Raw genomic sequence first — 22,560 nt, 5'->3', positions numbered from 1 at the left:
GGTTTGACTTATGCTTCAAGTACAATTTCTGTTGATAAAGTGTCCAGAGGAGGCATAGTAGTTGATTTTGCTTTAAGATGTTTTCTACTCTGGCGTTCCAGTGTGTTTGTATCTCCATCGGTCATATTCTCTGATAAAAGTGATTCAAGATCTCCCAGAGTTGCCGCCTCCTGACCTGTAAGGTCCAACAAATCTGGAAATTGTGTTATCAATTCTTCTACAGGGCTACTGGGTTGAATGTCTCTTTGTGAAAAAATCTTTTTAAATATCAGTTTCCTACCGAAAAGGTGCAGATCTTTAATCACTGTGAATTTATTAAGTCTTGTCGTAAGACAAAAATTGAGGCCCCTCTGCAAGACTTGTGATTGTATGTCAGTAAGAGAGTGCTGCGATAAATTGATCACTCTCATAGAATCTCCCAGAGAATCGGTCATTTGTAGGGTCATCTTCTCTGTTGGTCTTTTCTCTTCCCCTTCCCCCTCTGGGACCCTCTGAAGCCCCATCTCCCTCTGTCCCGTAAAAAAGGGACTTCCGGGACGGTATTGTGATCACTCCCTAAAGCTGGGTGTCTCCTCGGGGAGTTGGCCTGACCCTTGTCCTGATCATAATTTCTGGTCTCTGTATCGGACCCAGAGGCCTCAGTTAGGTCAGTGTCAGTATCTGAGAAATCGTGTGTTCTCTTGATTTTAGCTTGTGAATGCACCTTATTTTAACATGGATACATTGCTGGAACTAACCAGAGGTATCACGTTGCACCATTACTTTGTTTCCATTCTCAAATTGTTTTGATTGGTTACTATTCCTGTCAATCAGGAACTCTTAGCATATCTGGCCTTTGATTCCGGCGGCTGCCACCCCTGGAAGAAGCCGGAAGTACCGGCGAAACGCGCGTCGGGTGTCTTTTAAATATCACCAATGTTAGATGCCAAACACTTTGCTCCGTACTGCTAATAGCAGTTTAATGTTCAAATCAGCAGAATATCTGCTACAGTTAGGGAACAAGCACGGCAATACTGCACGCCGGGCTGCCTGAGCAGCTCTTTGTGCATGAGTGCACGGAGCTGAGCTATGTTTGAGACAGGATCGTACTCAAACAGCTGACAGCAGCTCGGCTCCCTGCAGCCCTCCCCACATATACGCGACTCACCAGGCAGCCTTATCTTGCACAGACAAACAAACAGTGGTACAATATCCTTACTGCCTGTCAGGCAGAGTACTCACTGTTGTGTGGAGCTGGAGAACGCAGTCCAGGCGCGCTGCCTGTGTGATCGTTTGCCCGGGAGCGTGGCTGGCCTGTCAGGTCTCCTTGCAGGGCTGGAGACCTGAATGTAGCAGTAACGGCTCTGCTACATCGAGCTTTGACAAATAAGACAACACACACACAGTGTTTGTCTTTGACGGGGGCTTCTTTGCTGCTGTGTGCAGTCATAAATACTCAGCTGACCGCAGCCTATTTGCTAGCCCACATAAATTGTTGTAAACCCTGACAGCTAGGTTGTTAGTATACATCAGCTGGGGGGAAGTGATATACTGCCTGATAGGAATTTTACAGATACTTTAGATCACTACCAAGGCAATTCAGCGGACCCGCCGCCCGTTACACACTGTGGCCCAGTCTATTCCCTTCTCCTGTTCAGTTCCTAGTATGCAGCAGTTGCAACTCTGCTGTGCTGTGTCTATTCATATAAGACACATGTACATGTAACCCATTACAGTCACATTAATACAGGGGTTTCTCCACCGCTGGGCTTCACTATCAGCCCGTTGAAGGAACCTCTGGGTTCATGTGCAATCAGACTGTCTCATCATTGACACTGAGGGGGACAGTTATTTGCAATTATTTAACAACCCAATTTCTGGTTTAGGGACTATTATAGTTTCCTCTCTATTACTAAATAAGGGGGAGGTTAGACACATATATATTCTTTACAATCCGGAGCAATCTAAATCAGACATAATTTGTCATAGTGCGCCAATTTAGGGGACTTTGGCGCAACATCATTTTTCATCTAACATTGTTTTAATATAAATTTAATAATAAAGTATTTTTTATTTTTTTGCAATTACAAAACACACTACTTTTCCCACTCCCCGTTCCTTTTTCATATATCGACAATTGGTGGTGTACACCTAGTGTGAATTACTCTAGCATATTATATATAAAATTGTAAGAGGGTAATACCTATTTAAATATATCATCCCCACAGTACAAGCAGAGACTATTCTTCCTGCGGAGCTCTCTACGTTGTTGGGAAGACACGGAGGCCCCGAGTTGCATTGGTTCATCCGAGTTTTCCGTGGAAGAACGAAGCAATGGAACCTCGGGAGCCATCATGGGGGAGCCAGAGGGGAAGGCACAAAAACGTTCAAGTCGTCGTTCCCTGAGACGTCGGTCAAGACATTCCGCTAAAGCCATAACCTGATCTAGAGAGTCAGAAGAGGGATAGCTAACTAACAGGTCTTTCAGGGTGTTCGACAGACCCAATCTAAACTGGCACCTCAAGGTAGGGTCATTCCACCGAGAAGCTACACACCACTTCCTAAAGTCAGAACAGTACTCCTCAACGGGTCTCTTACCCTGACGTAAGGTCACCAACTGACTCTCGGCAAAGGCAGTCTTGTCAGTCTCGTCATAGATGAGCCCGAGAGCAGAAAAAATAAGGTCAACAGAGGAAAGTTCAGGGGCGTCAGGAGCCAAGGAGAAGGCCCATTCTTCGGGGCAGTCCTGGAGCCGGGATATAATTATACCCACTCGCTGGCTCTCAGAACCTGAGGAGTGGGGCCTTAGACGGAAATAGAGCCTACAACTCTCCCGAAAGGAGAAAAAAAGTCTTCCGGTCCCCTGAGAAACGGTCAGACAACTTTAGGTGGGGTTCAAGAGGTGAGGTGGAGGGCACTACCTGGTTAGCATCACGCTGGTTGCACCTCTGAGCCAGGTCTTGGACCTGTAGGGAGAGACCCTGCATTTGCTGAGCCAGGGTCTCAAGGGGGTCCATAGTTGTGTAGGAACCAAGGTAGAAAAGGTATATGGGCCGGTGATTATGTAATGTCGGGGAAGGGAGACAGACAGGTGAGCCCTAATCTACCAGCCACTCAGTCCCTGCCTACTTGCATGGCCCGTCCTAGGCGACGGCGTACAACTGGGCGACGGTCCCTACGCTCAATATGTGCACGACAGACAAACATCCAGGGGTACACAGAAGCTAAGGGAAATGGGGCAGTTGCCCATGGCAACACCGTGAGCAACAAGAGTAGTGAACGAGCCGAGTCAAACCAGGAGTGTACAAGGTACCAAACTGTAAAGGATCTGCCAGACACAACTTCTGTGTCGACGCCTGTGGGTAATCAGTCTGCACCTGCTCCTATGTCTGTGAGACTGACTCCATCTTCCACCACTCAGGATGGCAGGCTTAGGAGTGGGAGAGCCTATCACAGCCTGGCCAGACGGAGCTAGCTCCCGCCCACTGTCTATTTATACCTGCCTTTCCTGTCCCTCCTTTGCCTGTGATTCTGCTCTGCTTGTTTCCTGGCTCTGCTGCTGCTGCTTGAACTACTGATCCTCTTCTTGTTATTGACCTTGGCTTACTGACCACTCTCCTGCTCAGCGTTTTGCATCTCGTGCACTCCTGCTTTGACTCGGCTCGTTCACTTCTCTCGTTGCTCACGGTGTCTCCGTGGGCAGCTGCTCCGTTTCCCTAGCTTCTGTGTACCCTTGTCTGTTTGTCTGTCGTGCACTTACTGAGCGTAGGGACTGTCGCCCAGTTGTACCCCGTTGCCTAGGACGGGTCGTTGCAAGTAGGCAGGGACTGAGTGGCGGGTAGATTAGGGCTCACCTGTCTGTCTCCCTACCCCGTCATTACACAAACACAGAGCAGGAGCTGAGTCAGTAAAGCCAGGGTCAATATGAAGCAGAGGTCAATAGTAATAGCAGGAACAGCAGAGCCAGGAAACAAGAGAGAATCACAGGCAAAGGACAAGCAGCAAATGAAGGTATAAATAAGGGCGGGAGCTAGAACCGTCTGGCCAGGCTGTGATAGGTTCTCCCACTCCTCAGCCTACCAGCCTGAGTGGTAGCAGATCAAGTCACTCTATCAGACCTAGGAACAGATGCAGACTGATTAACCACGGGCGTCGACACAAGCTGTGTCTGGCAGATCCTTTACAACAAGACTCTTGATACTATGTGTACCATTGACTACCAGACTCTGGACACTATATATACAACTGACCATCAGACTCTGGAAACTATATGTATCACTGACCACCAGACTATGGATGCTATATGTATAACTGATCACCAGACTCTGGATGCTATATGTATCACTGACCACCAGACTCTGGATGTGATATGTATCACTGACCACAAGACTCTGAACACTATATATATATATATATATATATATATATATATATATATACCATTGACACCAGACTCTGGATACCATATATACCACTGACCACCAGACTCTGGAAACTATATGTACCACTGACCACGAGACTCTGGATACTATATGGACCACGAACCACCAGACTCTGTATACTGTATATATCACTGATCACAAGACTCTGGATACTATATGTACCGCTGACCATCAGACTCTGGATACTATGACGCTGGATACTATATGTACCACTGACCAACAGACTCTGGTGGTTCGTGGTCCATATAGTATCCAGAGTCTGTTGGTCAGTGGTACATATAGTATCCAGAGTCATAGTATCCAGAGTCTGATGGTCAACGGTACATATAGTATCCAGAGTCTTGTAATCCGTGATATATACAGTATACAGAGTCTGGTGGTTCGTGGTCCATATAGTATCCAGAGTCTGGTGGTCAGTGGTATATATAGTATCCAGAGTCTGTTGGTCAGTGGTACATATGGTATCCAGAGTCATAGTATCCAGAGTCTATTGGTCAGTGGTACATATAGTATCCAGAGTCATAGTATCCAGAGTCTGATGGTCAGCGGTACATATAGTATCCATAGTCTTGTGGTCAGTGATATATACAGTATACAGAGTCTTGTGGTTCGTGGTCCATATAGTATCCAGACTTTGTATACTGTATATACCACTGACCACCAGACTCTGGATATTATATGTACCTCTGACCACCAGACTGTGGATACTTTATGTACCACTGGCCACCAGACTTTGGATACTATATGTACCACTGACTATTGGAAACCACATGTAAGTAGATTGGGGTTAGTTCACCAGCACTGGATGAGGGTAAATTCTCTATCGGAGGCGGCTGTATGACAATAGAGACTAGTGATGAGGCCGGTCAGAGTTTGTGTTTAGTCAGTATTTACGTTAGTCGGCAGAGTCACAGGTGGAGTGAAACGCGTGGGGCGATGGGGGTGATGGACAGCACATTGAGTGGCGTCATCCTCATGTTCCATTGGTGTTGGTGCTGCAGGTTTCTTCCAGTGACATAACATATATGATCCCCGTATGGTAAGTTCTTTCTTACGTTTTTTCCTATATGACATTTTATGGCCTGTCACATATAGACACATAAAGGTGAGGTAACCAACAGGGCCACGGGCGTAACTAGGAAAGACTGGGCCCCATAGCAAACTTTTGACTGGGGCCCCCCCTCCCCTGGGTGTCACACAACCCCCCCCCCCTTGTAGATAGTGCCTTTTTTACAAACCCCCCTTTTGATAACGCCATACAGCCCCCCTGTAGATAACGCCATACAGCCCCCTTTGTAGATATCTACAGAGGGGGCTGTATGGCGCTATCTACAGAGGGGGCTGTATGGCGTTATCTACGGGGGGCTGTATGGCGTTATCTACGGGCGGACTGTATGGCGTTCCCTACAGGGGGGGGTGTATGGCGTTCCCTACAGGGGGGGGACTGTATGGCATTCCCTACAGGGGGGGACTGTATGGCGTTCCCTACAGGGGGGGCTGTATGGCACTATCTACAGGGGGAGGCTGTATGGCGCTATCTACAGAGGGGCTGTATGGTGCTATCTATAGGGGGGCTGTATGGCGTTATCTACAGGGGGACTGTATGGCATTATCTACGGGGGGGCTGTATGGCGTTCCCTACAGAGGGGGCTGTCTGGCGTTATCTACAGGGGGGACTGTATGGTGTTACCTACATGGAGTCTGTATGGCTTTCCCTACAGGGGGGGGTCTGTAGGGAACACCATACAGCCTTCCCTGTAGGGAACGCCATACAGCCCCCCTGTAGGGAACGCCATACAGCGTCCCCCCTGTAGGGAACGCCATACAACGTCCCCCCCTGTAGGGAACGCCCTACAGCGTCGTCTCCCCTGTAGGGAACGCCATACAGCGTCGTCCCCCCGGTAGGGAATACCATATTGCGTCCTCCCTTAGGGAACGCCATACAGCCCCCCCCCTGTAGGGAACGCTAGACAGCCCCCCCCCTGTAGGGAACGCCATACAGCGTCTCCCCCCTGTAGGGAACGCCATACAGCGTCCCCCCTCCTAAAAAAATGCGACCTACAGTGTGTCCTAATAAAAGACATGTATCCCCTATCCACAGCAGCGATAGGGAGAACGGGGGACTGAAAGTCCCCCTGAAGTTCTCCATGACTAACCTCTGACTTCCCGCGTCTGCGCAGCTCACTAAAAATTAAAGGAGCGCTTGTCACGCATGCGCACAAGCGGGACCGGTGCTCCATTCATTTCTCCGGAACTGCTGACACAGACCCCGGAAGTCCGAGGTTTGTGATGGAGAACTTCAGGGGACTTTCAGTCCCCCGTTATCCCTATCGCTGCCAGCGATCACGCATGTATCCCCTATCCTGTGGATATCCTGTGGCTAGGGGATACATGTCTTTTGTTTAATGGCAGAGCGGGGAGATACCTCCCTGCTCTGCCGTACTGTTCAGTGGCGTCTCGCTGTAGCAGCCATAGCGGCTGCTAGCGGAGCCTCCGGCCATGGTGGGGGCCCGTGCCGGCGGGCGACACGGGCCCCCTCATGCCACGGGCCCCGTAGCAGCCACTACTGCTGCTACGGCGGAAGTTACGCCACTGACCAGGGCCGTATTTACCATTAGATACCTGCGGGCACCAGATCACTGTAGTACTACCGATAATGAATCCTCTTCCTGTGTGTTTTCCGATTTTATGTAACTAAAGCTTAATCGCTGTATAAATGAAAAGTTCTACAACTTCCTAATCTACTTTATGTTTCTTAGCTGAGAGCAGGACTAGCGATGTACAGGTTCACTGCATCTGAATGTAAGCAAGAGTGTCCTCATTCACTGACAGCAAACAGATCTTGAAAATGGTGAGTAATTGAAACATAAATGATATTATAAAGTTGTAGAACTTCTCATGTATACAGGAATAAAGTATTTATTATACGGGGGCATGGCTGTAAATATGCCCCCGGATATGACGACTCCTTGTATAGACCAGTCCTATTGGATCTCTCGGTGTGGACGTCTCTGCAGGGGATTTTTCTTCTTCATGAATGTTGATCTCTGGTGTGAAGGATCTGGTAACAGGAGCATCCATGAGGTGAGGGCCCTGACTGTAGGGGGCAGCATTGTAGCCGATCCTCCATCCCCCACTGTGCCCCATTCAGTGTATCCCGTTTAGATAATCCTCCACAATCTAAATAGCCTGTACTTCAGCTCTCTCCTGCACTGATACATTGTAACAAACTCTCACTTATCATTATATAACCATTAAAGCTGTTTTCTGGTTTGGAAAACCCATTTTCAAATGCCCTATTAGGGAATTTTGGGGTAATAGTGTGGGTTCCCCCGTTCAGGACCCTGATTAATTATCCAGAATGGAGAGGGGCAACAAACATCATCTCCTGCTCAGGAGGACCATCACATCCATGTATTACATGCCCAGCCCGGTGATTATAGAACTGTGTAATACTTTACTTCCCCTTTAGAGATGCTGTAGGGAAATTAAACTCTTGCAGCAAGTTCCCCCACAGATTACTGGACCCCTCTAGCAAAACGGTATTGTAAAAACCGGACAACCCCTGTAAGGCTCTGTTCACACCACATTTGGGCTTTAAATCTGACATATACCTTTAAAGTGTAGCTAAACGTTTGACAAACTTCTGACATGTCATAGTGACATAGTGACACGTCAGAAGATTGGATTGGTGGGGGTCCGAGCACTGAGACCCCCACCAATCACTAGAATGAAGCAGCTGAAGCCCCCGTGTGAGCGCTCAGTCGCTTCGTGTTTGTTCGGCTTTTTCCAGAAATAAATGTATCGGTGAACGGACTCAATAGAAAGTCTATGAGCCGATACATTTTTCCGGAAAAAGCCGAACAGACAGGAAGCGGCTGAGCGCTCACACGAGACCTTCAGCTGCTTCGTTCTAGTGATTGGTGGGGGTCTCAGAGCTCGGACAACATTTACTACACAGAAGTCCAATGGGAATAAAGACAAGCACAAAGATGTAGGGGGTAAAAGGAAAGTTTTATTTATAGATAAGGGAAGGTTATATTTTATTATTAGGAGATTATTCTAGAAGTATTAAGACTACTATTATTATATACTGTGTATATGTATGTGTCATCTATTTATCTATTATACTAAACCTATCTAAAGGCCGTGGTGATCCAGAAGAAGGCGAAAACCCCCTGTGAGGAATGAGCCAATTGTCCTCATATTAGGGGGGAAAATTCCTTCCTGACCCCAAATATGGCGATCAGAATAATCCCAGGATCAAAGGCTGAAGTGTAACATGTGTAATATGGGGAAAGACTAGGGGAAAATTATTCATTTATTTATTATTATTTTTAATGAACTGCTGTATTTATTTATGTGTAAACTATAAATTGTATTAAATTAAGATTTATTTTTAATTATTTTCTATATTTATATTATGTTACTTATGTGTGTTACTACTTATTACTCTATCATCCTAAACCTATTTAAGGCCGTGTTGATCCAGAGGAAGGCGAAAACCCCCTTTGAGGAATGAGCCAATTGTCCTCATATTAAGGGGGGAAAATTCCTTCCTGACCCCAAATATGGCGATCAGAATAATCCCAGGATCAAAGGCTAAAGTCTAATCTAAATGTACTATGTGTCTATATGCGGGTGTCTATACTTATCATGTAGTGTGGTGTCTATACTTATTATATAGTGGGGTGATGTGGGTGATGTGAGTGATGTGGGTGATGTGGGTGCATTACTTACCTGGCCTGTGCTGAGGTGAGATCAGGTATAATGGCCGCTCCGGCCCCAGGACTACAACATGCGGCTATTATTCCTGATCTCCCCAGATGGAAACTAAGCACAGGCCGCTCCTGGGGGGTGTAGAGGATCTTCAGGCTGGAGTGATGTCAGATGCCTGCCTGGGATTGGAGGATGGCAAGTCAAGGCTCTGGTGCAGCAGCAAGATGGCAGAGGTGTGGCATGAAGATGGTAAGGAGAGAGATGATGGTCTGGGCAGCCGAGGTGACATACAGCAGCAGAGACTTGAGGCGCGGGTCAGGAGGCATGAAGTTCTGGGCCCTTGTCCTGAGATCTTATCGGGTCCAGCTTGGTGACATGAAGCTGAACCCGGCCAAGGGGTGAAGGGCTTTGTTATTCTCTGGCCACTTCAGATGTTGGTTCTCCAGAACGGGCACAAATGGTGTAAATGGTGGCTGTGCCCTCCTCTCCTGCAGTTCCTCCCAGCCGATGGTGGAGAAGAATGGATGCTCTCTGATGTTCCCGCACACACCGAGGCGCCTCTTAGAATTTTTACGGACCAGTCTCTTGGTCAGATGTTTCACGTCAGGATTAAGCCAAGTTGGAAATTTAGGCTTCGCGGTGGTGATGGCTTTGATAGCCATTTGCCTGACGGGGCCGTTGTAAAATGGGGAGCGTCCTGCTGCCATCCTGGACACCACAATCCCCAGGCTCCACCAGTCAACTGCGGAGCCGTATTTTTTTCTAAGAAGCACCTCGGGGGCCATGTAATGCAACGTTCCCGACACTCCACGGATCTTATTGGAGGCGGTGACGCCATCTTGGGCCAATCCCAGGTCGATGATACGGACGTGGCCATCTGCATCCAACATTATATTCTCCGGCTTTAGATCTCTGCAAAGAAATAAGACGAGAGAATGACAAATCCGCCCAGTGATCCAGGAGACGGGGGATGGGTCATTGCACCACCAAGCAGAATAGCCATTCAGGAGTGTAGGAAAGCTGGGTGCACTGTTTCCAGCATGTAAAGGAGAATGAAAGAAGGGGGAAGTTCTGCTTACCGGTGGACGATGTTGTGTCCATGGAGGAACTGGAGGCCACATATCATCTCTGCTGTGTAGAATCTGATGGGGAGAACAGAGTGGAGTCTCAATGTCATGAAATCTTCCTCTATCAATTCCCTAATATCATGTTATGATGGAGTGTGTGCGGTCTCTAGCAGAGAGGAGGCGCTGATTATGGCAGCCTGTATTCTGCATTCTCTGTATTATCCTTCATCTGACCTCCCCCCTCACCTTTTCTTCTTTCCACCCCCCTCAGTCTCCTGATTATTTACTCGCCTTACGTTGCCGATGTTCAAGCAGCCGCACATCCTGATCAAAGCCTCCAGGCTGCCACCGGACAGATACTCCGTGATAAAAAATGCCCGCTCCTCAGATTGATGTGCGGCATAGAGGTGGCATAGGAACGGGCAGTGTCTGGCCGCTAGGAGTATCCGCCGCTCTCTCATAATTTCGTCCGTATTGTCCCGTTTGGTGATCATTTTTACGGCCATGTAGGTGTTTCGGCCGGGGACTGATGCCAGGACCACCTGAGGAAAACAAATGGAGATTCCTCATGAGAAGAAGAAGGAACAGAGGTGGACAGAGAGGTGGGTCAGTCGAGTAGTGCCCAGGACTCTACAGCAGAACAAAGCTGAGCTCCCAGCATAATGCAGTGTCTGCTGTTGGGCCCTGTATGGAGAGGTCTTCACGCCTAACCCACATTTGACATAATTATCTTAGTTGGTGGGGGTAGTAAGGAGCAGGATCATACGCTATAATAGCGACCGTGGCATCTAAACAGTTAAATAGAGGTAAGCTCCCGCTGTCACCCCATAACCCCTACCCGCAACGCGATCACAGTGTGTAGATAGTTGTCATGGCAGCCAGGGGGCCTAATGAAGACCCCAAGGTCTGCCAACTTGGTCCTCCTACTAAGCTTAATAGGGGGAGGCTAAAAGAACAATTCAAGCGATACATAAATATTGCAGTCAAAATAAAGAAATAAACTTTTTTCTATTTCGTTTTGTTTAGCTCCTCGAAAAATGGAATAAAAAGTTAAAAAGTGATTAAAAGTTTTATGTAACCCGAAATAGCACCAATAAACAGTACAGCTCGCCCCACAAAAAACAAGTCCTCACACCGCCCCATCAACAGAAAAATAAAAAAAATTCGGGGTTTCAGAATATGGAGACACAACAAATTAATGTTTTTACAAATTGTTTTTATTGGATAAAAAGTATAAAAAATAAACCAATATAATTTTGGTATCCCCGTTATTGTACTGACCCGCAGAATAAAGGTAACGTGTCATTTTTACCACTTAGTTAACACCATAAAAGCCAAATTATTAAACCAATGGAGGAATTGCTGTTTTTTTTTTTTTTGCTATTTCACCTAAAAAAAAACAGCCTTTTACAATGTTCCCAGTAAATGATATGGTGCATTGAATGGAGCCATTAAAAACGACAACTCGTGCCCCCAAAAATCAAAATCTCTCATATGTCGACAGAAAAATACTAAAATGAAAAACTAAAGTAGTGGTTATGGGGGCAGGAATACTTCTGGATGTCCTATTAGGCATCCCATAGGAGAACACTACACCCATCATCCATCCAGCATAACATGGTGACAACAGAGAACAATTGATGGAGATAAAAGGTCAACTTTAGGTTTACCACCCTATAAAATGAAATATTTCGATATTATACTCACTTTGCCAAAGCTGCCCCTACCCAGGACCTGGTGGATGGTGAAGCGGCTGATGGTAAGCCTGGCATAGGGGCTGGATGTTCCAGGGTCTTGGCTGCTCCCAGGTCTTGGCTCCTCATCCTCCAATCCTCTGTCCTTGGCTCCTCTCCTCTTCTTCTTGAATCCGGTGACGCTGTCCTCCTCCCTCTTCCTCTTCTCCTCTTCTCTCTTCTCGCCGTCTTCTCCATGTCCATTGGACGCCATTTTCACCAATATCTTCCTACCTGTAGACTTCAGTCCGATCGCTGCCGTCGACAGTTGAAAGTAAACGGCAGTTGGTCGTGTGCAGGTCACGTGATGTCAGAGGTCATGGAATCCTCAGGTGGCACCTGCCTGGCAGTAACCTGCTCTGCCATGTCTGATGTGGGCATCATGAGTGCCAGTCTAGTGTCCAGAGCTGTGTTTCCCAACCAGGGTTTCTTATGGCCTGGTCAGGGGTCTGCAGAACACAGTAGCAATACATGCCACTCCTACAGTAGAGATAAACAACGGTTATTTGCTCAGGTTATTGGCAAAACCCTTTTCATCCACAATATAGAATCTGGGTTTATATTTAGGGGTCTGTATTTATTTAGGGGTCCGGTCTGGGGTCTGTATTTATTTAGGGGTCTGGTTTGGAGTCTGTATTTATTTAGGGGTTCCGTATGGGGTCTGTATTTATTTAGGGGTCTAGTCTGGGGTCTGTATTTATTTAGGGGACTGGTCTGTGGTCTTCATTGATTTAGGGGTCTGGTCTGGGGTCTGTATTTATTTAGGGGTCTGCTCTGGGGTCTGCATTTATTTAGGGGTCTAGTCTGGGGTCTGTATTTATTTAGGGGTCTGGTCTGGGGTCTGTATTTATTTAGGGGTCTGGTTTGGAGTCTGTATTCATTTAGGGGTCTAGTCTGGGGTCTGTATTTATTTAGGGGTCCAGTCTGGGGTGTGTATTTATTTAGGGGTCCGGTCTGGGGTCTGAATTTATTTAGGTGTCTGGTCTGGGGTTTGTAAATATTTAGGGGTCGGGTCTGGGGTCTGTAATTATTTAGGGGTCTGGTCTGTGGTCTCCATTGATTTAGTGCTCTGCTCTGGGGTCTATTTATTTAGGGGTCTGGTTTGGAGTCTGTATTCATTTAGGGGTCTAGTCTGGGGTCTGTATTTATTTAGGAGTCCAGTCTGGGGTGTGTATTTATTTAGGGGTCCGGTCTGGGGTCTGAATTTATTTAGGTGTCTGGTCTGGGGTTTGTAAATATTTAGGGGTCGGGTCTGGGGTCTGTAATTATTTAGGGGTCTGGTCTGTGGTCTCCATTGATTTAGTGCTCTGCTCTGGGGTCTATTTATTTAGGGGTCTGGTTTGGAGTCTGTATTCATTTAGGGGTCTAGTCTGGGGTCTGTATTTATTTAGGGGTCCAGTCTGGGGTGTGTATTTATTTAGGGGTCCGGTCTGGGGTCTGAATTTATTTAGGTGTCTGGTCTGGGGTTTGTAAATATTTAGGGGTCGGGTCTGGGGTCTGTAATTATTTAGGGGTCTGGTCTGTGGTCTCCATTGATTTAGTGCTCTGCTCTGGGGTCTATTTATTTAGGGGTCTGGTTTGGAGTCTGTATTCATTTAGGGGTCTAGTCTGGGGTTTGTATTTATTTAGCGGTCCGGTCTGGGGTCTGAATCTATTTAGGTGTCTGGTCTGGGGTCTGTATTTATTTAGGGGTCTGGTCTGGGGTCTGTATTCTTTTAGGGGTCTAGTCTGGGGTCTGTATTCTTTTAGGGGTCTAGTCTGGGGTCTGTATTCTTTTAGGGGTCTAGTCTGGGGTCTGTATTTATTTAGGGGTCCAGTCTGTGGTCTGTATTTTTTTAGGGGTCCAGTCTGAGGTCTGTGTGATTTAAGGGTCCGGTCTGTAGTCTGAATTCATTTAGGGGTCTCTTCTGGGGTCTGTAATTATTTAGTGGTCTGGTCTGTGGTCTGCATTGTTTTAGGGGTCTGTAATTATTTAGGGGTCTGGTCTGTGGTCTGCATTGATTTAAGGGTCTGGTCTGGGGTCTGTATTTATTTAGGGGTCCAGTCTGGGGTCTGCATTTATTTAGGGGTCTAGCTCGGGGTCTGTATTTATTTAGGGGTCCACTCTGGGGTCTGTATTTTATTAGGGGTCCGGTCTGTAGTCTGAATTCATTTAGGGGTCTGGTCTGGGGTCTGTATTTATTTAGGGGTCCAGTCTGGGGTCTGCATTTATTTAGGGGTCTAGCTCGGGGTCTGTATTTATTTAGGGGTCCACTCTGGGGTCTGTATTTTATTAGGGGTCCGGTCTGTAGTCTGAATTCATTTAGGGGTCTGGTCTGGGGTCTGTAATTATTTAGTGGTCTGGTCTGTGGTCTGCATTGTTTTAGGGTTACCAGTACTATATTTTCTTACGACTATATTTCTTGTCGTCTTTGGACATACTTGGCCCCAATCGGCCCTGATTGCTTATTATTCTTGATCATCCACTGACTTCAATCTATCTGAGATATGGTACTGCTGTACATCTGCGATTCGTACTTACTTTTTGCTCTTACATAGATATCGCTTCCATTACCAGTACTATATTTTCTTACGACTATATTTCTTGTCGTCTTTGGACATACTTGGCCCCAATCGGCCCTGATTGCTTATTATTCTTGATCATCCACTGACTTCAATCTATCTGAGATATGGTACTGCTGTACATCTGCGATTCGTACTTACTTTTTGCTCTTACATAGATATCGCTTCCATTACCAGTACTATATTTTCTTACGACTATATTTCTTGTCGTCTTTGGACATACTTGGCCCCAATCGGCCCTGATTGCTTATTATTCTTGATCATCCACTGACTTCAATCTATCTGAGATATGGTACTGCTGTACATCTGCGATTCGTACTTACTTTTTGCTCTTACATAGATATCGCTTCCATTACCAGTACTATATTTTATTACGACTATATTTTTGTCATCTTTGGACATACTTGGCCCTAATCAGCCCTGATTTCAATTGAATATCACTTCTCGATCTTATCATATGCATGTTTCACTTCTGCTGTTATAACGTAACATGTACACAGTGACATTATACTCTTACCCGGTTTTTCACTGATTTTGACGTCTTTTGTTGTGTGACTCATCCCCTGTTCTACTTTTTAATTGTCTCATGTATGTAATTTAATAAAAATTTGTATATTTTTTCAAATATCGTGTGCTGAAGTCGATCATATTTTCTTGGTTTAATCTCATGTAAATTGTTGATCGATGCACCAAGTATATCTTGGTTTTCACTCAGGATTCAATATAGTGCATGTAATATAGTCAGCAACGATGCTTTACAGTTTATTACCTATTACCTCTTTGAGCACTATTTTTTATTGAATTCTGTCTGTTGGTATTCTATCGGATTGTTTTAGGGGTCTGTAATTATTTAGGGGTCCGGTCTGGGGCCTGTATTTATTTAGTGGTCTGGTCTGGGGTCTGTATGTATTTAGGGGTCTGGTCTGGGGTCTGTATTTATTTAGGGGTCTGGTCTGGGGTCTGTATTTATTTAGAGGTCTGGTCTGGGGTCTGTATTTATTTAGGGGTCCGGTCTAGCATCTGTATTTATTTAGGAGTCTGGTCTGGGGTCTGTATTTATTTAGGGGTCTGGTCTGGGGTCTGCATTTATTTAGTGGTCTGGTCTGGGGTCTGTATTTATTTAGGGGTCTGGTCTGGGGTCTGTATTTATTTAGAGGTCTGGTCTGGGGTCTGTATTTATTTAGGGGTCCGGTCTAGCGTCTGTATTTATTTAGGAGTCTGGTCTGGGGTCTGTATTTATTTAGGGGTCTGGTCTGGGGTCTGTAATTATTTAGGGGTCTGGTCTGGGGTCTGTATTTATTTAGGGGTCTGGTCTGGGGTCTGCATTTATTTAGGGGTCTGGTCTGGGTCTGTATTTATTTAGGGGTCTAGTCTTGGGTCTGTATTTATTTAGGGGTCTAGTCTTGGATCTGTATTTATTTAGGGGTCTGGTCTGTGGTCTGTATTTATTTAGGGAACTGGTCTGGGGTCTGTATTTATTTAGGGGTCTAGTCTTGGGTCTATATTTATTTAGGGGTCCGTTCTGGAGGACTAATCAGTCTCTAGAACAATATTTAAGGTGTTTTATCTCTGACTGTCAATATGATTGGGTCTCCTTCATTTCCCTCGCCAAATTTTCCCTTAATAACCGGGTCAGTCACTCATCAGGGGTCTCCCCATTTTTCTGTAATTTTGGGTTTAATCCACGGTTCTCCTCTGTTTCACCTGGTGGTTCCAACAATCCCGAGGTAGATCTCGTTCATCGGGAACTGTCCACAGTCTGGGCCCAGGTTCAGAAGAAACTAGAGGCGTCCCAGAGCATACAAAAGCAAAGCACCACACACTTTTCAAAAAAGTGCCAAAGGCAGCGTAAACTGACCAAAAACGTTCCCGCAAATTGCGACTTTTGGGACTTTTCTATCCCAGATAAGCGGCTTAGCAAGGTTAATAAATTCTCCTCTAAGGCTACAGACAGTAATACAATATTTTAATGCAAGGATGTGTACACTCAGTGTCTGACTGAGGTACCTTGGACCTACCAAAGGAAATAATTCTTGGGGGTCTACACTTCCACTATATAGAAATAATGTGAACACTCTTAATTGTGTACTAAAAACGTGTGTAGTAAAACAAAGACCAATATTCCCACCATATAGTGACAGATATCAGTCCTACACAGGCATTCTGCAGACCATATACACTACCGTTCAAAAGTTTAGGGTCACTTAGAAATTTCCTTATTTTTGAAAGAAAAGCACAGTTTTTTTCAATGAAGATAACATTAAATTAATCAGAAATACACTCTATACATTGTTAATGTGGTAAATGACTATTCTAGCTGCAAACATCTGGTTTTTAATGCAATATCTACATAGGTGTATAGAGGCCCATTTCCAGCAACCATCACTCCAGTGTTCTAATGGTGCATTGTGTTTGCTAACTGTGTTAGAAGGCTAATGGATGATTAGAAAACACTTGAAAACCCTTGTGCAATTATGTTAGCACCGCTGTAAACAGTTTTGCTGTTTAGAGGAGCCATAAAACTGACCTTCCTTTGAGCTAGTTGAGAATCTGGAGCATCACATTTGTGGGTTCGATTAAACTCTCAAAATGGCTAGAAAAATAGAGCTTTCATGTGAAACTCGACAGTCTATTCTTGTTCTTAGAAATGAAGGCTATTCCATGCGAGAAATTGCCAAGAAACTGCAGATTTCCTACAACGGTGTGTACTACTCCCTTCAGAGGACAGCACAAACAGGCTCTAACCAGAGTAGAAAGAGAAGTGGGAGGCCCCGCTGCACAACTGAGCAACAAGACAAGTACATTAGAGTCTCTAGTTTGAGAAATAGACGCCTCACGGGCCCTCAACTGGCAGCTTCATTAAATAGTACCCGCAAAACGCCAGTGTCAACGTCTACAGTGAAGAGGTGACTCCGGGATGCTGGCCTTCAGGGCAGAGTGGCAAAGAAAAAGCCTTATCTGAGACTGGCTAATAAAAGGAAAAGATTAATATGGGCAAAAGCACACAGACATTGGACAGAGGAAGATTGGAAAAAAGTGTTATGGACAGACGAATCGAAGTTTGAGGTGTTTGGATCACACAGAAGAACATTTGTGAGACGCATGACTTGCCTAAGTAGAGTCGTGTGTTATTGAACCTTCTACTTATCCTTTCTTTTATCACCCCTACCTCTAAGAAAAGACACGTGACAACCGAGGTTGAATGTGAAATGGCCACAGAATTCGGATAACTAATTAGGAATCCAACCAGAGAATTCCTCCTATAATTCACATGACCCAACATGGGTCAGTATCATAAATAACAATTAACATTAACATTAATCCGAGCAGGGGAAGTCCTTGAAGCCATTTTTAGAAATGTTTTACCTCGAGTTAGCCATCTGCAACCACCACCAACAATTTACCTCCAGCCGTAAACCAGCTCGGAGGCACCGCTCACCTCTGCAGATGGCTCCAACCACCAGAAGACCACTTGAAAGGGATAATACCCTATGAAGTCTTCAAACCATGTACCTTTTTTGGGGGACGCATACCCCCAATGCGACCCCCCCACCATTTCGTACTGATCAACCTCAAGGACTCCCCCCGCCACAGCGAAACAGGCCTTGACCACCTTAAGCCTGTGAGTTCCGCCACACCACCAACGCCCTTTCAATTCCTTCTGCTAGTGCCAGGCTCCACAAATCAATCCCAACCTTGGTCAGATGCACCCCATCACTCCTCCAGTAATTACCTACTCCTGACTCCAAATCCCTGTGCCGCACACAAATGCCCCCATTCTTGGCCACAAAACGGGACACTGCCCGATTCACTTTTATGCGAGCCTTATTAATCCACCGACCTAGCCAGCCGCCAATGCTTCCTTGGAACTATGTCCGACCAAACTATCACTAGGCCGGGATAAGATGCCCACAAACACAACATATCATGTTTGATATCCCACACCAACTCCCGAAAAGGGCGAACCCCCAAATCATTTCCCCCCACGTGCAATACCAGGACTTCCGGAACCTTATCCAGCCGAGAGTATGTCTGAAACTCTGCTAAAACCCGTCTCCACAACATACCTCTAAATCCCAGCCAATGCAAAACCGCGTCCTGCTGCGGAATGCGCAGCTGACGGCCGTCAGGGCGGACGTCCACCCTCAAGGCCCCTCAATGCATGTAAAAGTGTCCTAACAACCACACAAGGCACGGGAGCTGATCTGAAACGAAAAAATACAGCACACACACTTTTAACAACAAATAACAACATGACTCATAACAAATGAGGGCGCACGTAGGACCTAAACCTGTTGGACTCCCAACGGCCAATGTGCCGCACCCCCTCGTCGTCCAACCCCCAGCGCCCCGCTTCGGTTGCTGCGCCAATCCTAAAGGAGTGAGATCAGTAAGGGCCTGCAGCGACTCCGACCGCCACCAAGCATTTCTTAAATACTGCGCCAAATTGATATCTGGACAAAAATGACCCATTCTCGTGACGTAGCAACGGCAACACGGGCGACCCCACCTGTGGTTTAAAAGCATGCATACAGGCGACCGGACACATCGCCGATCCCGGGAGGGCAAACAAAGCTATGCGCTTTCCTCTGCCCGTTTGATCAGTTTTTGACCGCCGCAACCACAACTCGAGTCTATCCCCATATAGACCCACCTCCTCCAGTCTCAACCCCCCTGCCCGCTTGGTACTAGGTGAAACCAGCTTGCCAATTCGAAGTGCGCCAAAAAACGCTAAGGAAAATGCTAACTGAAATAACTCAACCTCGGACGAAGAACGACAGACAGACACTAGCGATATGCCCAAAGAACCGAGGAGAGCAAAAGACACGGGCTGTCTACGATCTGCTTCGACCCTACCTCGACGCAGACCCTTTAAAGCTTGTCCTACTAAAAATTCCTTAGACACATCCCGAAAACCCTGCAACTTAAAACCAAAAGCCAGTGCAGAAACGAAACGATTGACCTTAGCCAGGGAAAACCCCGCCTCCCAAGCGTCCCCCAACCAATACAAAAGTGCCACCAACCTGTCTTGATCCGGGCTGACGTTACCCAACTCTCTTACCCACTCCTCCCACTGCTTCCAACAAGCAGAATAAGCACTCCATGTCGTACGTGCCAATGACCTTTCAACCAATCGTTCTACGGGACCGAAACCAGATCCCAGAGATGTTCCGGACAAGCCAAACCGAGGTGCTCCGCTCCCGGTGCCAATTGACGAAATCGATCCCACTGCGAGCGAGAAAGAGCATCAGCGATACAATTCCGTACCCCCGGCACATGCACCGCGACCACCCACGCGTTCAACGACAAGCACACCAAAACTAAATGTCGCAACAATTGAACTACTGAAGGAGAGGATGCGGTGATGTTATTAATGGCCAGCACCACCTCCATGTTGTCGCAGTAAAAACTGACCTTCTTGTCCCTGAGCCTTTGTCCCCCCAAATGGTTGCCGCAACCACGATAGGGAACAGCTCGAGCAGGGCCAGATTCCGCGTGTGTCCGCTGGACACCCAGCTAGCCGGCCAGTTACCTGCACACCAAGGACCACCCCCGTACGCACCAAAACCACCTGCCCCAGCCGCATCCGTAAAAAAATTGAAATCACTCGTATCCTGCGCTGGAGCCATCCATAGAGAGCAACCATTATACTGACCAAGAAAATCATCCCAAAACTGAAGATCAGCCCGATGCTCCTCCCTGAGCCGCACAAAATGATGTGGCGCCCGAACCCCCGCCGTTGCTGCCGCCAAACGTCTACTAAAAACTCTCCCCATCGGCATAATCCGGCAAGCGAAATTCAACTTCCCCAGCAGAGACTGGAGATCGCGCAACGTCATCTTCTTCAACCTACAAGCCCGCCGTACCTCCTGACTCAATGACCTTAATTTATCCACAGGAAGTCGACACTCCATTGCCACCGAATCAATTTCAATTCCCAAAAAACAAATGGTAGAGACCGGGCCCTCAGTCTTTTCCGGCGCCAAGGGAATCCCAAAATCCTTCGCAACCTTCTGCAATGAATGCAGCAAATTACCGCAAATAGGCGAACCCCCCGGGCCGACGCACAAAAAATCATCCAGGTAATGTATCAAAGAGTCAACCCCGGCTACGCCCTTCGTCACCCATTCCACGAAGCTACTAAATGCCTCGAAATATGCGCAAGAAAGGGAACACCCCATAGGAAGATACCTATCCACATAAAAAGCCCCATTCCAAAAACAACCCAACAGCCGTTGGCTCTCTGGATGAACCGGCAACAACCGGAAAGCCGCCTCAATGTCGGTTTTTGCTAACAACGCGCCGGGCCCCGCTGCGCGAACTAGCCCCACCGCCTTGTCAAATGATGTGTACACTACAGAGAACAACTCATGATCAATCCCATCATTCACCGACGAACCCTTGGGAAAGGATAAATGCTGAATTAAACGAAATTTTTGGGGCTCCCGCTTTGGCACAATACCCAATGGGGACACCACTAAATCATTTATTGGCGGATCAACAAACGGCCCCGCCATGCGCCCCAACGAAACTTCTTTTAACAGTTTTTCCGACACGATCTCGGCATGCAAGTAAGCCGACTTAAGATTGCGCCGCGCAGGGCCGCCATCAGGAATTTCAGGGCCCCCTACAGCTACATTTTCTGGGCCCCCCTACCGTGGCACCGCCTGTTAACGGTACTCCGTCCAGTACTATATCATGGTACCCAGGGTCGCCATCAGGGGGGGTATTATGGGTACTGATGTGAGAGGCCCGGCCAAACCTAATTGAAAGGGGGGCCCGGCAAACTGCCGCGACTTGCCTTTGGTAGAAAAAAACCTGGCCCCTGCAATGGGGCCCGTTTTTTTCACCAAAAGAATGTCATGAGCTGCGGGCCCCCCTTTCAATTAGGTTTGGCCGGGCCTCTCACATCAGTACCCCTAATACCCCCCCTGATGGCGGCCCTGGGTAGCATGCGGGCCGTCAAACACCGCCGCCCGTGCGACCGATCACGCGCACCCGCAAACTCCCGCGCATGCGCACCGGCGACCGCCTGGAACCGCGCACCGAATTTTGAGGCAGATTTTGACCTGCCCACACTATCTTGCCGCGTTTTTTGCCTGCGGCGATTGAGGACAGCAGACAGAAAACGCAGCGAAAAATGCATTTTCTGCCTCCCATTGATTTCGATGGCAGGTCAGAGGCAGAACCGCGGCAAGAAAGGATGTGCTGCTTTTTCTTTTTTCCGCGACTGGCTCCCATTGATTTCAGATTAAATCAATGGGAGGCGGTTTTGGAAGTTTTTTGGTGCTGATTCTGACGCAGTGTCCGAGTCAATATCAAGGCCCAAAAACTCTGAACTGGGCCTTATTGTTAGGGCTTATTCAGACGAACGTGTAATACGTCCGTGAAACGTGTGTGATTTTCACGCGCCTTGCACGGACCTATGTTACTCTATGGTGCCGTGCGGACTGTCAGTGATTTTCACGCAGCGCGAGTCCGCTGCGTAAAACTCACGACATGTCCGATATTTGTGCATTGTTCGCGCATCACGCACCCATTGAAGTCAATGGGTGCGTGAAAATCACGCCCAGCACTTCCGCAGCCGTATAAACTATGAATGAAAACAGAAAAGCACCACGTGCTACAAACATACAAACAGAGTGTCATAATGATGGCGGCTGCGCGAAAATCACGCAGCCACGCATCATACGCTGCTGCCACACGGAGCTGTTATGGACCTTTTGCAAGCGCAAAACGCCACGTTTTTGCGCGCGCAAAAAGCACACGCTTGTGTAAATCCGGCCTTAGGGTAGGAACACACTAGGCATGAACACTGCGGATTTTATGCAACACATTTGATTGTGGAAAATCCGCAGCGTATTACAGTCGCAGCAGAGAGGATGAGATATGAACAAATCTCATCCACACGCTGCAAAAATAATGGACCTGCAGTGTGGCTTTTTGGCTTTTTAAGTCGCAGTCAATGTATTCTGTGGGATCGCCGCTCCTCTGTTGCAGAAATGCTGCGGTTCTGCCGCAAAAATCACAAATGAGAAAAAAAAAAAAAAGGCACTT

General features: G+C 47.0%; 1 protein-coding gene across 1 annotated transcript; it reads right to left on the bottom strand.

Annotated features, from left to right (window-relative positions):
- Window positions 1-8,422: 8,422 nt before the first annotated feature.
- LOC142709079 (protein kinase C delta type-like) lies at window positions 8,423-12,456 on the bottom strand. The gene is made up of 3 exons (XM_075848448.1): window positions 11,915-12,456; window positions 10,220-10,749; window positions 8,423-10,052 (listed from the first exon to the last, which is right to left on the bottom strand). The coding sequence occupies exons 2-3, from the start codon at window positions 10,315-10,317 to the stop codon at window positions 9,494-9,496; spliced, it is 657 nt and encodes a 218-aa protein (XP_075704563.1). The 5' UTR covers window positions 10,318-10,749; window positions 11,915-12,456; the 3' UTR covers window positions 8,423-9,493.
- Between the last annotated feature and the right edge of the window lie 10,104 nt (window positions 12,457-22,560).

The sequence above is a fragment of the Rhinoderma darwinii genome, unplaced genomic scaffold (assembly GCF_050947455.1).
Source record: "Rhinoderma darwinii isolate aRhiDar2 unplaced genomic scaffold, aRhiDar2.hap1 Scaffold_4053, whole genome shotgun sequence".
Taxonomy (NCBI): domain Eukaryota; kingdom Metazoa; phylum Chordata; class Amphibia; order Anura; family Rhinodermatidae; genus Rhinoderma; species Rhinoderma darwinii.
The sequence above is the reverse complement of the archived record's forward strand: the minus strand, read 5'-3'. Positions and strand labels throughout refer to the sequence as shown.

Excerpts from the sequence above, each read along its gene's own strand:
- LOC142709079 (XM_075848448.1), bottom strand. The coding sequence starts at position 10,317 with ATGACATTGAGACTCCACTCTGTTCTCCCCATCAGATTCTACACAGCA. Across the intron at positions 10,053-10,219 it reads GGACACAACATCGTCCACCG|AGATCTAAAGCCGGAGAATA; the intron begins GTAAGCAGAACT and ends ATTTCTTTGCAG.